At 52.5% G+C, this 15000-nt stretch overlaps 2 protein-coding genes across 2 annotated transcripts; one reads left to right on the top strand and one right to left on the bottom strand.

The window, feature by feature from the left end:
* Positions 1 to 680: 680 nt before the first annotated feature.
* On the top strand, positions 681 to 1293 carry AYL99_11656 (hypothetical protein; the record flags this gene model as incomplete). Its single annotated transcript, XM_018843161.1, has 3 exons — positions 681 to 936; positions 1026 to 1096; positions 1147 to 1293. 3 exons carry the CDS (start codon positions 681 to 683, stop codon positions 1291 to 1293), a joined length of 474 nt encoding a protein of 157 aa, XP_018687488.1.
* A 6683-nt stretch (positions 1294 to 7976) lies between these two features.
* Positions 7977 to 9764, bottom strand: AYL99_11657 (hypothetical protein; the record flags this gene model as incomplete). The annotated part of the gene is made up of 3 exons (XM_018843162.1): positions 7977 to 9057; positions 9122 to 9242; positions 9299 to 9764. The coding sequence occupies 3 exons, from the start codon at positions 9762 to 9764 to the stop codon at positions 7977 to 7979; spliced, it is 1668 nt and encodes a 555-aa protein (XP_018687489.1).
* Positions 9765 to 15000: the final 5236 nt, after the last annotated feature.

Here is a 15000-nt window from a genome sequence, read left to right on the forward strand (position 1 = left end):
CCAATTTCCATCTTCACATTGACTTGGGCCTCAGACTTGACTTGCCTTGACATCCTCCGTCCTGCCCACCCAAATCATTCATTCATTCATTCATTCATCCCCCTGCTATTCCTGTTTCTGCTGCTGGTCCTGGTTCTGATTCTGTCGCAGCCCGGCCGCCAACCCATGCTGAGTCCCCCTGTAACGCGTCGGCGTCCTAGTGGCACAGAGGAATACCCAGCAAAAGCTGGACCAGGACGAAAGCACGAAGGCAGCAAAGCAAGCTAGCTCTATCTGTCTGTCTGTCTGTCTACACCCGCGTCACCGATGGCTGGTTAGTTGGTTGGTTGCATATCATATCGGATCGGATCGCATCGTGAGCGGATAACGACGTCCGTCAGGCCACAGTCTCGTCTCGCCTCGTCCTGCGTGATGAGACGGGAAGGGAAAGGAAGGGAAGGGGCAGGTAAGGAGACGGATGGATGGAGAAGAGAAGGGCAGGGAGAGAATATAAAGTGTAGAGAGGTGACGGTTGAGGATAGAGAACCCACGAATTCTGATATCTACTGAGACTAACTTAGACTCGCTTACCTTTCATCCACGAACCTTTTTCACTTTCCTCTTTTTCCACCTTCAGTTTCTTCGCCACGCTCCTTCAAGATACCGTCCCAGCACCTTTGTCTCAGAAAGACGGTGATAAAATGGCGAACAACAGTGCCAATACCAAAAAGCGTGGTCCCCAGCAGACCTTGGAGCAATGCGGGAAGAGACGTCGTTCTGAGCCGGCAAAGTTGTCAGGTAACAAAGACACCGGTGGAGCTACCAATCCAGAGCCCAACCAAGCTACCGATCCAGTATCATCTTTATCACAAACAGACGGTGATGAAATGGCAAAAAGCAGTACCAATGCTACCAAGCGTGAGTCCCCAGGGTCCTCGCTGAGGAAAGCAGTGAAAGGTAACAGCCATCCAAGCAACCGGTGGTAAAAAGCCTCGAAAGTACTTGAGATCAAAGGGATTCCATCGCAAGGTCATACTTCCGAAAAGGTCAGGTGGCGGCAGAGCAGTATCCGGTCAGACACACGGTCGCAAACGGAAGAAGAGAGCTGAGCCTGGGAGTAAGTCATGACTGCTATATCGACTGCCGGCGTGCTAACCGGGTTCCAAGCTGCGGCTCTACGCCAAATTTGGGGTATCCAAATCGAACGAGTTGCTCATCCCGAAGAGTGGCTTCGCAAACCTCGTGCGGGAAATCGCCTACGATCTGAATTCTAAGATCCGCTTCCAAGCATCCGCTCTCGAAGGCCTCTCATAAAGTCGCGGAGGGATACATGGTTGGGGTGATGGAGAGTATGTGTTCTTACCCGTTACATTACCTGTTACACTACTGAGTCAGTCGACAGGTGCGAATCTGTGCGCAACCCACGCAAAACGCAACACTTTGCAGAAGAAGGATATGCATCTGGCTTTCCGAACCATAACTGGGCGTTTCATAACCGACTGACTGTTGACGACCTGCTATGACGGTGCTGGAGGCGAGGAACAGAATTATGGAGTCTCTACCACTGAGACAGTGGTCGATGAAATGCCTTGAATTCCTTGATTTTGGTTCCACTCTTTACCTCCCGATCCTTCTTGTTGATGTCTGGTTTCCGTGCTTGCCGGCCTTTCTACCTGCCGTGCCTCGCCTCGCCTCGCTGGCCGTTTACATGGATGGACGCACGCACACTGACCTCGACCTGATCTGACCTACCTCCTCTTTCTCCTCCGCCCCTGGAGCCAGAACTGGAACTAGCAAGTAAGCAAGCAAGCAAGCAAGCAAGCAAGCAAACAAGCTTATGTCCCTTGCACGCGCACGCATGCACGTACTACGACCCGGATAGAATGGGGCAGATCTGGCTGGTGTGGTGTGGTGTGGCCATCATCGTCCCTCGTCCGTCGCCCAATCGACTGTATGTATCACCATTTTACAACCACCTGAATAGCCCTCTCCATTCAGCAACTTCGTGACCTGGTGTCTGATATGGGATCCAAGGAACCGTCCGACAATCGATCAGGCTACGGAGCATGAATTCTTCCTTGACGCCGTTGGTCCTCTCCAACCGAAGTCCTCGTCACTACTGCTCCACAACCCGGCAAATGTCTCCTCGCTCCCTCCTCCCTTTGGCGGTGAGCTCACTCTGATGACCAGTGGCAGGAATGAATGCCTTCAACTTACGCTGTCAAAACCACGAGGAATTCGTGACATTGGTGAGGCGGAATTGGTGATGCGACAGTGGGTGGTTTTGCAGCAACCAAGGCGAGCGCCAAAAACACGCGGGGAGGGCTGTCGATCGACCCAAAGCTCTGCTGTACCTGTATGAGGTCTGGAAGCGTATCGTGGAGATTTCAACGAAAATGAAAGAGACCGCCTTAACGTCCTGTCCGATATTGCCAGGACGATGACGCGAATCTTGTGGCTAGATGGGCTCGACGACCAATACTAACCTCGCGGGCGTATGGCACAATTACCTCGCCAGCAAGTTACTATAGTATGTTATCTCAAACGACGGTGAGGATAGAGGGCTCTTTCTCTTCACTTCTTCTTTGATCCTCCTGTCCACTTACTTCCCCTGACGTTCCCGAATCCTCCGTCGTCGTCGTTGGGCTGTTCTTCACACTGAGCAAGGTCGGCACGTCGGAGAAGTCACATCATATTTCAGGCGTGGAATGGCCTGGATGCAGATCCGTGTATAATACAGCTTCATCAAGTGGTATTGTGTATTTATGAATGAGTGCCTGGTAAGCCTGAGCATGAGTGACGGAAGTGCCAAGGCGCTACAGGACCTGACACCGTTCCACTCCAGTTCCAGTTCCAATTCATTCAATCCTCTCCTCTTCTCTTCACTTTCTTCCCTTCCCGCTGACTGTGCAACAGAACAGAACAGAACCGACGTCAAGCTGCCACACCGCCCGCCGTCACCCGTCACATCATTGCCACCACCGTGCTTACCTGCCTGCGTGCCTTCCACTGCCTCCCTCCCATCAGGCAAGCAGGTAGGACGAGACGGGACGAGACTATTGCGGCCGACGCCGTGCCTGCCGCCGACGATCGATCTGATCTGATTAGACCCACGCCGAGCCGACAGATGGACTACAGACGGACGGACGGACGAAATGCCTACCTCCCCCCGAGCGAACAGAAAGAGACACAAAGACAGACAGACTACGGATGGATAGATAGATGGAGGAATACTATCCCTCCCTTCCTCCCACCCACCCCGGCCGCCTGCGCCGAACGAGACTACACTACAGCCGCTGCACCCGTGCCTCCTCTCTTCTTCTCTACTCCTGATCGGTCGACTAACCGCTGTCTATACGATACACATTCGACAAACGTCCATGCAATACATGCCCGACCCCCGTCTATACGATATGCCCAACCACCGTGCATGCAGTACGCCAGACCACCGTCTATAAAGTACGTCCGACCACCGTGCATGCAATACGCTCGACCACCGTCTATACGATACGCCCCAGCTAGCCAGCGCCACGCAATCCCTCCCGCAGACAACATGCACGCACGAGGTAGGTGAATGGCCACCATCGGCGTCCCGTCGAATTCAGACGATGGTGATAGATGGATGAATGAATGATTGATGCCCTGCTAGCCAGCAGCAGGGCGGAGGACGGATGGTTGGACGGACAAATAAACAAACATACATACCCCTCCTTCGGGGAGAGAGCTGGTGATAACAGTGGTACATGAGTGCGTGTGTACGCTGTTTATGTGTGTGTGTGTGTGTGTGTGTGGAAGGCAGGCGTTGTTGGGGCGAGCGGAAGAGGGGTGAGGTGAGGGTGAGGGTGAGCATGCGCATGAGAATGAGCATCTCCCCCCCACACTTGCTTGCTTGCTGGCTTGCTGGCTGGTTTGCTTGCTTACATTGCATGCGGACACACACAAGCGCGCGAGAGAACGGCACGACCAGTATGTGTGCAACAAAAGAACGAACAAGCAGACAATCCATTGGTGACGCGGATGCAGATGCAGAAGAAAGAAAGAGCCGTGGTCTTGGTCCTTGTTCTTTGGTCTTTGGTCTTCCCAGACCAGACCAGATCAGATCCGTCCCCTATGATCTGCTCTACGGTGCTCAGCTCGACCGGCTGCGGGGGGTAATTATCTATCCGCCTGCTGTGCTATGTTGTGTTGTGGTGGATTGGATTGGTTGGGTGGATGGGTTGATACAGGCAGCAGCCAGAGATCAGCAAGCCAGCGAGCGGCGGTGTGCCTAGTCCAGTCCAGCCCAGGACGAGAGAGCAGAAAGCCACTCACTCACTGGCTCAGAAGGTGGAGGAGGAGGTTGTAAGGACATTATGATGATGGCCTTGAGGTACATCCCAGGGATGGCTCACTGGAAACCGGGAACGTCGCCGACCTGTGCTCGCATTGGACTTGGACGGCGAGTCTGACCAAGGTCTAGGATGCCATGGTTCCATCTTTTCTGTCCAACGACAAGAGGACTTTCAAGGCCAAGGATTGGTCAGAGTGAAGGCGAAGGTCGTAGTCTGAGTGCGAGCGATTTAAGCGGCCTGTGAATCAGTCAGTTTGCGGTTCCACAACTCATCTCATAGGGGTTTTCTTTGAGAGACAGTGACCACAGACGGATTGGATGTTGCTCAATGAACAAAATGAGACTGTTCCATAAAGATTTGACTTGTGAAGACGTGGTGGTGATGTGATAATGATGTGGTGGCGACGGAGCTGTGGATGAAAAAGCTGAGTTGGAAGCGGCAGTGACGACGAGATGGAAATGGCATTTAGGAGCAAAATAACCAAGCTCCGGAGCTACCTGCAATGAGTGCGGGCAGGTCTGAGAGTGCGAATCCGTTTTCCTTCCACGGTATCAGTATCAGCGTCAGTATCAAACAATACAAAACTCGGATTCAAGGGATTCAACAATTCAGCAATTCAACAGGCGAATCGAATCGAATCAAATCTGTGTTGAATGAGTGAGTAAGTGCCATTTACAAACGCCGTCACTTGGATGGAAATCCATGGGAATGGAATGGAATGGAATGAGCGGAGGCGGAGAAAAAGACTGAGACTGAGAAAATGTATCGATCTGAAAGGAAGCAATACGGCCAGGTCTGCACTCCAATGCAGGTGCTGAATGAACGTCCTCACATCCTCCTCCCGACCAATTGAGTTGCGATCATTATACTTGTTTCTCACAAACGGAAAAAGAGCCCAGTCCTGCAATTGTCTCATGGAGCCCTTCATAGACTGTGTGCCTCGTAAGAAATATCTTAAACTTATTGAGCTTCAAACCCATTATCAGTCACTCTGGTGAACGCCAAAATCTATTGACGCTGTCCCCCAGTCGGCCACCTGACTCTCCCTGATTGCTCTCTTCGTTGCAAGAGATTTTCCTGACTTCTCTGTCCGAAACCAGTGTTCCTGACCAAGGAACAAGTTGGGAAAGCTATGCATGGGGCTCTGGAATAGCGATTGCAGTTTTTGGAGGCTCATCGTTGTCATGAGGATCAAGGTAGCTGTAGCCGTCGTGGTGAATGCGATGGTGGCACATGTGGTTGTAGCCATTTGTGCCGTCGTTGCTGACCGTGGGTAGGACTGCCACCGTCCCCGAGGCTCTCATTGTACAGTAGCTCAAGATTTCGGGTTGGAGGACCAGAAGGACGCGGTTCCTTCGGCAATTCTAGCGTGTGGTTTGAATTGAACAATTTCAGGACTGATTTGTCTTCCTGATCGATATCACGACCTCCGAAGCATTGCCATGTGATTAATTGCAACACGAACTGGTCACCGTTTGTGTTTGTGGCTAGAAGTTCAAAGCGCAGGTCTGTTGCACATTTGGCGCAATTGATGTAATCGAAACACCGTCTTGTTGATACCAATGGACTGGAGACGTGGCTGAAAACTTCCGAAACAAGAGTAAGAAGGTAGAAATGAGCATGCCTGCAGCCATCGGGTAACTGCTGATCGGGCCGAAATCCTAGAAATTGCTGTTTAGACAGTTCTAGACTTTGTATTGTTCGAACCAGTAGCTTCCCATTGACGACACGCGCCGCCATCTCCTCGGAAGTATACGAGATAGAGCGATCCCATGGTAGTGCTCTATCGTTTTTGTAGTAGAGTTCTTGAAGTTGTGGGCCATAGGTAGGGCCGCGCTCGTATCCCCTCAAGAAGGCAGCGACCGTCTCAAAGGACAGCCGACAGAGACTAAACGGTGACCAGTACTTTGAGCGAGCGGTGTGTTTATTGTCATAGAAATCAAGTTGTTGAGACGAGTCGGAACCGGTTGGAAAACGCCGAGGACACTCATACGTCCGGGACCCAGACGGATCACACCGAAGTGGTGACGGTTGCCATCGATAAAGTATAGTACACGAGTGACAGATGATATATTCGGGCAGATCCACCTCAAGTAGGCGAAGGAAGCGCGCTTTCGCCCTAATACTTTGGATACCAGAGAGGAGCACCTGCTTAAAAGCCAGGTAGTAATATTTCGATGTCAAGGCGAACAGCGCAACTGACTCGGCGGGTAGATACTGTATGATATTCGAAAGTATTTCCAGCGGCAGCCGTGATATACCTCGAGCCGATATCGCTCCCTCTTGTCCGATAGGAGTTACGGTCTCCTCAGAGGGCCGTTGGTCGGATGAAGATGGAGATGTAGATAATGATGGCGAATGGCGCGGCCTAAACCTATCCCGCAGGCGAGCAGAGCGACGGCGCAGTTTGTCAGGCAGCTGCGTGGGCTTGCGGATCCTCATGGTACGAGCAGTGGTAGCCTCTTTTGAGACGCGTATCGTCAATGGTGGAGTGAGGGAGTGTGTTCGAGAGTGTTCTGGTGATATTAGGGTAGAGGTAGGAAGGCCAGAAGGTTTGAAATTCTTTTGAAAATAACAGAATGGATGGAGGGTAGTGAGCGTGTCTGGGAGTGCAAGCAGGTGAAGACTGAGAGAGAGGAGGAGAAAGCTCATTAAAATGTGCGGTGGGTGGCGAGGAGAGGGAAAGAGAGCTACAGGGGGGTGGCCAAAGCCCCCTGGGAATATCTAGGCAGTAGTGTTGCGATGAGGCGTGCCACCTATCGGTAGGGCTAGAATCGGGTGGGGACGAAATGCTGTGATCCACTGGGTGCGTGCTGTCTCCCCTGGAACTCCCAAGGAGCAGCGTTGCTATTAGGCTTTTCGCAGCCCTAATAAGCATGTCCTTCCATTGGTCTAGAGAGAGAGAGCTGGGCCGGAGAATTTCAGGGGGCTGTAAGGGGGGTCACCAAAGCTCCTCTGGAATTTCTAGGCGTCAGTGTTGTTGTTGGGCATGCTGTCTCACTGAAATTTCCAAGCATCAGCGTTGCTGTTAGGCATGCCCCCTCCCGAGTGGTAGCCTGGCCAGTCTAGCCTCTCTCCTCTTCGGGCGCCCTTTCTTACCGAGTGAAAGTTCTTCCCTTCGTTCGTGTTTCCTCTCGCCAGTATCTCTCTTCGACGGAATGATATATTATCAGGTCAGGGAGGATGGAGTGAGTAAGTGCTCCCTTCTCGTGCTGTGCTGGGCATGCCGGTGCTGCTCGCTCTCGGGCCTAATCCATCCGTCCAACCCTGTGATGGGTTGAACCCAGGAGAAAGCTCGGTTCCGGGGAGCCAGCGCCAACGCAGTCTGACACGTGAATGTGCACAGTCACGTAACTCTACAGAGAATACAGACCAAAGCAGACTGTGTTCCCGGGACCAGCACCGAAACCAACTAGTGTACGTAAGGGAGGGAAACATGACAAGAAGTAGCCTCCATCCTCCTTCTCTTCGCTGGCCCCTCTTGGTTCCTGAAAGAAAATCTTCACTTCAGCATATCAGTATATCACCATGGAGCCATAGAGCCACGGGCTGCGTCGTGCGTCGTGCATCGGATATCCGGCATCCTGAACGTCAACGTGAACACGCACCACACAAACACAAATGTATGTGGACGAGTCCCGATGAGGGTCGGGGGAAACCATTCAATCACTCAATCCCACGTCCAATTCCACAACCAGGTCCTCCGCCATCAGTGCGATTCTCCGAGGCCTGCAACCCCGCTAAACTCGAGGCATTGAATTGGCCGACTACGGACGGGCCGCCAATGGCTGGAGGATTCTCGTAGACCGCAGCTCTGCGAAGAATCATAGATCGAGAACCGGTGGCAGCACCTGGCATCTCTCGGCGTATAAAATTTGAAACCTGTGTCGGAGGCACCAGATCGTCACGCCAATCCTGCTCAAAAGCCGCGTGGTTGATGATATGGGAAACACCTTCTGCAACCTGATCCGGGGTCGCGGTAGACACATCCTGCATTGCTGAATCTTCATGTGAAGCCAGCAAAGATCTATAGTAAAACATGAGCATATCATAATAGCCTCTGGCAACGACATCGCCCTCTGCACAGAACTCCAGTGCCTTGAGGCAAGAGAGTGCGCTGGACAGGTCTTCCTCACAATCGGACGGTGGTGCCAGGTGAAGTCGCTTCTGGGCGAGGTGGAAGAGTAACAGAGTGCATGCGCTGAAAGACTGGTAAGTCACCAACCAGCAGCGCTTGAAGAGAGCTTGTTCGGAGAGGAGGAGAGCAAAGATACGCGAAGACTGAGTAGCCGCTTGGACTGCATCCTTGGCATAGTTCAACGCTTCGTCGACGTCTCCATCGAGCTTCCACGAATCATCCCGATGTATTGTGGAAAGGTAGATAGCATGGCGACGATAGAGTAGGAGCAACGCTCCAAGGTAGTTGAGATGAACGAGGAAAATACTCCGTCTTTGTACCAGTGTCAGGCTATGATTGTGGAGCAGTGAGTCGAGCTGCATAACTGCAGGGAGCTCACTAAACCACCCAAGAAGCTTGAGTTTGTATGTCCGAGTCGCGATGAAACTGAGTTCGTTTGGCAAGAAGACGTCTTGAAGGATGCCAGCTGTGAGCACGCCAATGGATGTCATTTGTTCCTGCGCAATAGATTCGACGGACGGACTGTCTTCATGCACGGTAAACGATTCAAACCCTAGTTTAAATTCCCCCAAAATCTCTGGGCTTCTACCGAGAGTCGAGGAAAACCAACTAGCGAAGCCCGTGAATTAGATCCTATACATTGTTGCCTTTGGGGAACAAATTGTGTGCCTACCAGGCCAGAAATATCAAGGTCCGCAAGACTTTTCTTTGCACAATCCAATTCTCGGGCGATGTGGACGGAGGTGGCGTCTCCAGGTGCAGGCCACGAATCCTCGCCAGTTCCAAGCCGGTCACTTCTCAAGGTCAGTCATTTCTGTGCTTCTGTGACTCCAGTTTGGACGGAACTTACAAATCCATGTCCACGCTGCACGGCGCTTGTCCATGGCGCAATATATGGCCAAGCAGCACAGAACGCGCATTCCCAGCACTTCATCCTCTTCAATGCAGTCGTCCAGGTATGCTTTTGCTGTCTCGTAGTACGACTGTCTTAAGGCGATGTCGATTACGGCGTTGTCGTCACACTGGCTGGCTACGGCTGCTAGGCCACATAGTGCACCAAGTAACGCTTTCGTAGCACTATCGTCATCCATATAGACCTGCCGGAGAAGTTCGTTTGCATCGTGAGGAGAGAAGATATAGAACAATGTGCCAGTGCAAGAGAAGAAATGGTCTATTAAGACTTGTATGATGGAGGCATCTGGCAATGTGCGATTGTGGAAGACCTGCACCTCGGACGAAGCGATTTTGTCTTCTCGCCTTTCCTGGCCGACAGGCGGGGTGGAGAGGCTGGCGAGTTGCTGTGGAAAGTGGTTCATCGTCGCTATATGCAATTGCACGAAGTATGAGACAAAACCCAACAAAAAAGGATTGCACGTATACCTTTATATGAGCATAGATTGAAATGTAAATAGACCCCTCCCCTTGCGTCCCAACGCCTCCTCAAACGATCTCGTATCGGCGATCCATTCCGTGGCCTCATAGGCCGGTGTAGAAGGGCCGGGCATCTGACTGGCTGACTGGCTGGAATGATGGCATCTAGAGCAGTCTGAGGTGTGACTCCTTCCAACAGTCTGCATGGACCATGGCGTTCAGGGATCGAGGGCGACATGGATGGGCGGGCAGGAGTGAGAGAATCCCATCCGACTGGCCGAACTGACTGAGGCGTCGATAGGTCCATAGTGAAACACTGCAATTTCCCCTTGTGTGACTGCAATTTCCACCTTTCGCATTCCACATTCCACATTCCACATTCCAATTTGCACGTACACACTGAGACTTGCTTTGACTTTATCCGTCCTACCCACCCAAGTCGTTCATCCCTGCAATCATTCATTCGTCTTCTGTTCTGCTCAGTTCTCGTCCCACCGGGTGAGCCACACCACACCATACACTTCGCACGCCCCCCTGCCGTCCCCGTCCCCGTCTCCGTCACCATAACGCCCTCACATCACGCAAGACGAGGTGAGACGAGACTGCGTACGGACGGACGCCGTGGTTTGCCCACGATCCGTTCCAATCCGAGCCGGTCCGAGCCGGAGGAGCCCAACTGCGGCCGCGATGTGATGCGACGCCTCCCACCTCCCACCCACTGGGGCAGAACGACAACGACAAAGAGAACGAGACTACTGCTGCGACCGCCGTGCCTCCCCTGGCCTCCCCTCCCATCCCATTGACCCAGTATCGTCGTCATCGATGGACTGATGGACGGAGGATGGACGATGACACACGAACCGGCCAGCCACCGAGTCAGATCTGTCTGTCTGTCTGTCTATCTATCCGAGTCCTCGTGCGGGCGTGCGTAGTTGCAAACGGCACGGTGACCGAGGCGAGGCGGGCACGGAAGTGTGGATGAGAAGAGACAAGAAGAGAAGAGCAGAGAAATGAATACAGGTCATCACCAGCGATGCCTTAATCGGCCTGGTCGCCATATTCTGCAAGGAAACTCGCGGCAATATTATTCTCAGTGGCAAGGCAAAGCTACTCAACAAATTGTACGAGAAATTGGACGCTGCAGGACAACTGGGACTGGAAGTCGGAGGTGATCGCATTGGACGACGTAGCTCCTTCGCCATCGTTTCGCTCTCCTGTGGTACCAGCCTGACGGAGCCACTCCCTCGCCCTCTTCTCTCGCCGGCCCGCATCTTGTCTTCTGCTTTCCTCTCCTCCCATCCCGCAGCCAATTTCCGGTAGTAGACCTCTGGTTGTACCGTGATCCTGTAGTACTCGGGAGTCCAGCCGATTTTGTTCTGACCTGATTGGTCTGCGCCAGTTTGCCGGTCAGCCATCTACATCGTTACTCAGGCGTTGTGACTGGGACTGTCATTTTCCTTCAGAGAACTACATCTTCTGTGACGGACGGAGTCTGTCACCCGCCGATCCTTCCTTTCGCACACTGAAGTTCCAGAAACGTCGCAGAATCTGGAGGAGTGGTCAGTCAGGGTCACATCAACCGTTGAGGCTGAGGGAAAACCCGACTTCATTGAACCAGAACTTGGTGTCGAATATCTCCAAACGCCCTTGAACGGTCTCATTGTACTGCACCTCAAATATCAGTTTCCAATTCCCACCCCCTCTTCCTGTTTGTTGTCTTTGCGAAACCGTCGAAACAAATGACCCAAATCCCCGCCACTAAAGTAGCCCAAAGAGTAGAAACGACTGCAAGATTAGAGATTAGACCGAGATCGGGCCGCCAAATGCGACCGGGTCATTGACCCAGCATAAAAGGCAAATTCGCGATTCCTGCAAGTGATCGAAAACATATTGAGAATAAGAAACAGTGCGCATGTCAGGTTTGCCACAGGTGAGATCGTCGCAGTTGTGAAGTAGCATATATTGACGTGGAACCACATGTCTGGATCCGAAGTAGTCGCCGCTCGCCAAAATCTCCTTGAAGGAAAGCACCTGCTGGACAGCGATGCCCAGAGCTCAGTGCTAAGGGCTGTTGCCCCCCACACCGAGATAAATGCCCAGAGCCACGGTGGGCCAGATTTTCCCCTAGAAACGGCTTGTCCATGGCGCTCAGCTCGGTGTATAGTGGACCGAGATCGTCACCGGCTCCGATGGTCGCGTTGTCGAGGTGACAGGAGGAAGAAAGACGGGCCGCGCACGCCGTGGGGGGATGGGTGGGACGGGCTTTTGATGTCGATTGATTGATGGACAGATTGATTTTATCGTTGCTATATAGATTCAGCCATTGCTCCCTGCATCACCTGACATGACCTGAGCTACTGTGCGCGATACCGACATGTAGGCACGCAGACAACCTGATAGACACACCCGGATAGTATCTGCTTTCTTTGGCTTTTCCTGGGCTTTGGCGTTGGCGTTGGCTTGTTCTGTTACTCTTCTTCTTCGTCCTCGTCCTCTGGCGCGCGCGTGTGTGTGTGCTCACATGGCAAGCAAGCATGCAAGCAAGCGTGGGATGGGATGGATGTGCTCATGCTCTCCTCACCCAGCCCGGTCCCACGCACATACATACGCAAACAGCGCACGCACGCCCCACCGTCATCATCATCAGCTCCCTCCCTAAAGGAAGATTATGTTTGTTTGTTTATTCGTCTATCCACTGCAGTAATCAATGACACCATCCTACTGCCTGCCCTGCTGCTGGCTGATGGTGAATCAATCAATCGTCCGTCGCATCGCAGGAGCATCATAGCCTGACGGGCCAAGAAGACGGTCGTGGTCGGCCACGTACTTCGTGCGTGCGTGCGTGATGGCTGCGGGGTTGATTGCGTGGAGTGGGCTGGCGGGCGTGTGTTGCAGGGACGGCGGTCGGTCAGTTGTTGTGGGGAGGGAAGGGGAGAGGCACAGGCCAACTTCAATGGGAAGACTCTGCGGGAAACAGGAGCAACTCGTCTCTGATTTAAGAAGGTTGCTTGGACCAGTCCTGGCCGGCCCATCCAGAACGCTAGCAAGCCTCTATGCTGCCCCTGTCCTCATCGCCATGCTCGAAGAGGGCACGTAGATCTCTCTGCGAAACTGATTCGGTGTCCAGCCGCGGTGCGGGCTCACGGTGAAAGATTTGCTTATTTCCTTGCCTTTTTCCGTATCGTCGTCCATAGTTTCTCCAGACATAAAAGACGATTGTTGAATGTATGTTAGTTCTGTGATTTATTTGTAGTTGCCAGTCACATTCGCAAAAGGAGCACTTGACGATTTCCGTAGGCTTCAAGTGTATTATGTTCGTCGACGTACGCCTAAGTAACGCCGGTATCTTGTCGTGCCATCCATTAGATCGCCAATGCAAACAAGAAGCCCAGAACAAGAGATCGACTTGCTTTGCCCAGTCCTTTCGAAGCTCTGCGTTCAGCTCCCATCGCGAAGCAAGCACAAGTTCTCCATTGATTATGCGTGCATCGTTTCGGACCAAGACGCCGTTACGACGTAGCCCGCTCGATCGCAAGGAAGATACGGGATAGCCGTATCGCTCACCTCGTTCGCGTGCACGGAAAATCAACTCGATAAATGAGCGACTCATCCGGATATCAGGTATTCCTTTTAAGTACCAATAATCGTATGCCGCCAAATTCCAGTCAGACGGGTGCTGACTTTCACGTGGACAGCGGACACACATAAACGGAGAGCGCCATTTGAACATAATTCCACATGATAGGCAAGGAAGATATTCCGGGTAGTCGGGCTCGAGACACTTATAGAACCGTAACTTCGTACTTAGATCACTTAGTGTCGGGTCGAGATCTCCAAGGAGGCGGCGAAGGCGTCGGCAGCAAATGCGAAGTGAGAGTTGATATTCAGCCTCCAGGAAACCGGTGATCCGGAACAGTAACTCATTTGGCAGCTTAAGAAGAGGACTGCGGGGATTCGAGACGTTTATGGTGCTCTCCGTGGTGCCCCTAATTCGCTCGCAGGCTAGGATCATGATTTCGAAGATCTGCTGTGCAAATCTAAAGACGTGAAGCATGGGAAACATCGACCTCGCGATCATCGTGAGAGATATGCACCTTTTCGGGGAGAGATCCAGTTGTGGCTAGGAAGAGTACAGAGTGTGAAGAAGGGTAGAGAGCGTCCAGTCAAGGGAATAAAGCGAAGTAGAGATGAGAGTTGAATAATGGCGGGAGCTGGAGGTGTGAGAGTATTTATTTCGAGCACCAACTTGAAGTCTCTTCTCCTGTGCGTACTATTTTGGAGGGCAGCTGTTGGTACTGAGCCCCTATAGGTGACAGGCTTCTGGGCCACAGTGGGGGTCAAGAGGTGCCCAGCGGATTGTCTAGGCTGTGCTAAGAAGATAGTGGCTGGCAGAGCCCGCAGTTGCATCTGTCTAAATCCTGCCATGATGATCCTGCACTAGTCCGGGTGGTTTGAGGCATCCACCTCACCCGCTTCACTAGTTCCTCGAATGTACCAATGATCGACTCAATTTCTAGCTTTCCTGTGGCCATTCCAGCTGCATTCATACGCTATCTCTTGATCACCAAGACAAAGGAGGAGTAAGAAGAGGAGGATGTCGAGTGCCACGAGAGATTGAGGTTCAGGCTGGCCGAGCGGTTCTTTCAACAGTAAAGATGAGTCTGTATGAAAGTGAGTGAATATCTGTATCGTGGTTCTGGGTATCACACTTATCTTTGTTATGATAAGCGATTGTGGGTAGGCTTGTCTTGGTTTCACTCTTGGGAGAGCTACTCGTCACCAGCACTGCGTAGAAGTGCAAGCCCGGCGCTGGTGCGGCCGAGAGTTGAATCCCGGCCACCACTGGCACAGCCTAGTGGAGGGCCTACACCGCAGTTAGCTAGGGGAGGCGGTGGACTACCGTGGCCTCACCGGCAACGGTGGTCTGGCCAAGTTGCGCCAACTCTGTTCTCCCCTAGATCATAGTTACCACTTATCACATGGAAGAAGGGAGCAAGGAATCCACCGCACTGGTGGAGAGGAATGGCTGCAGTAGCACGATTCTCTAGCTATCTAGCTAACTGTTGTTTTTGTGGGCTGTCTCTGATGGAGTGTTCAAAGGAAGGAAGTGGGATGGCGAGGTAGAAGTAGCCCTCGGCAGACCTTCCCAATCTTAGCCAGTCACGTGTAGGCGCGACGCGT

Source organism: Fonsecaea erecta (genome assembly GCF_001651985.1).
Source record: "Fonsecaea erecta strain CBS 125763 chromosome Unknown Scaff15, whole genome shotgun sequence".
In the NCBI taxonomy this organism is placed as follows: domain Eukaryota; kingdom Fungi; phylum Ascomycota; class Eurotiomycetes; order Chaetothyriales; family Herpotrichiellaceae; genus Fonsecaea; species Fonsecaea erecta.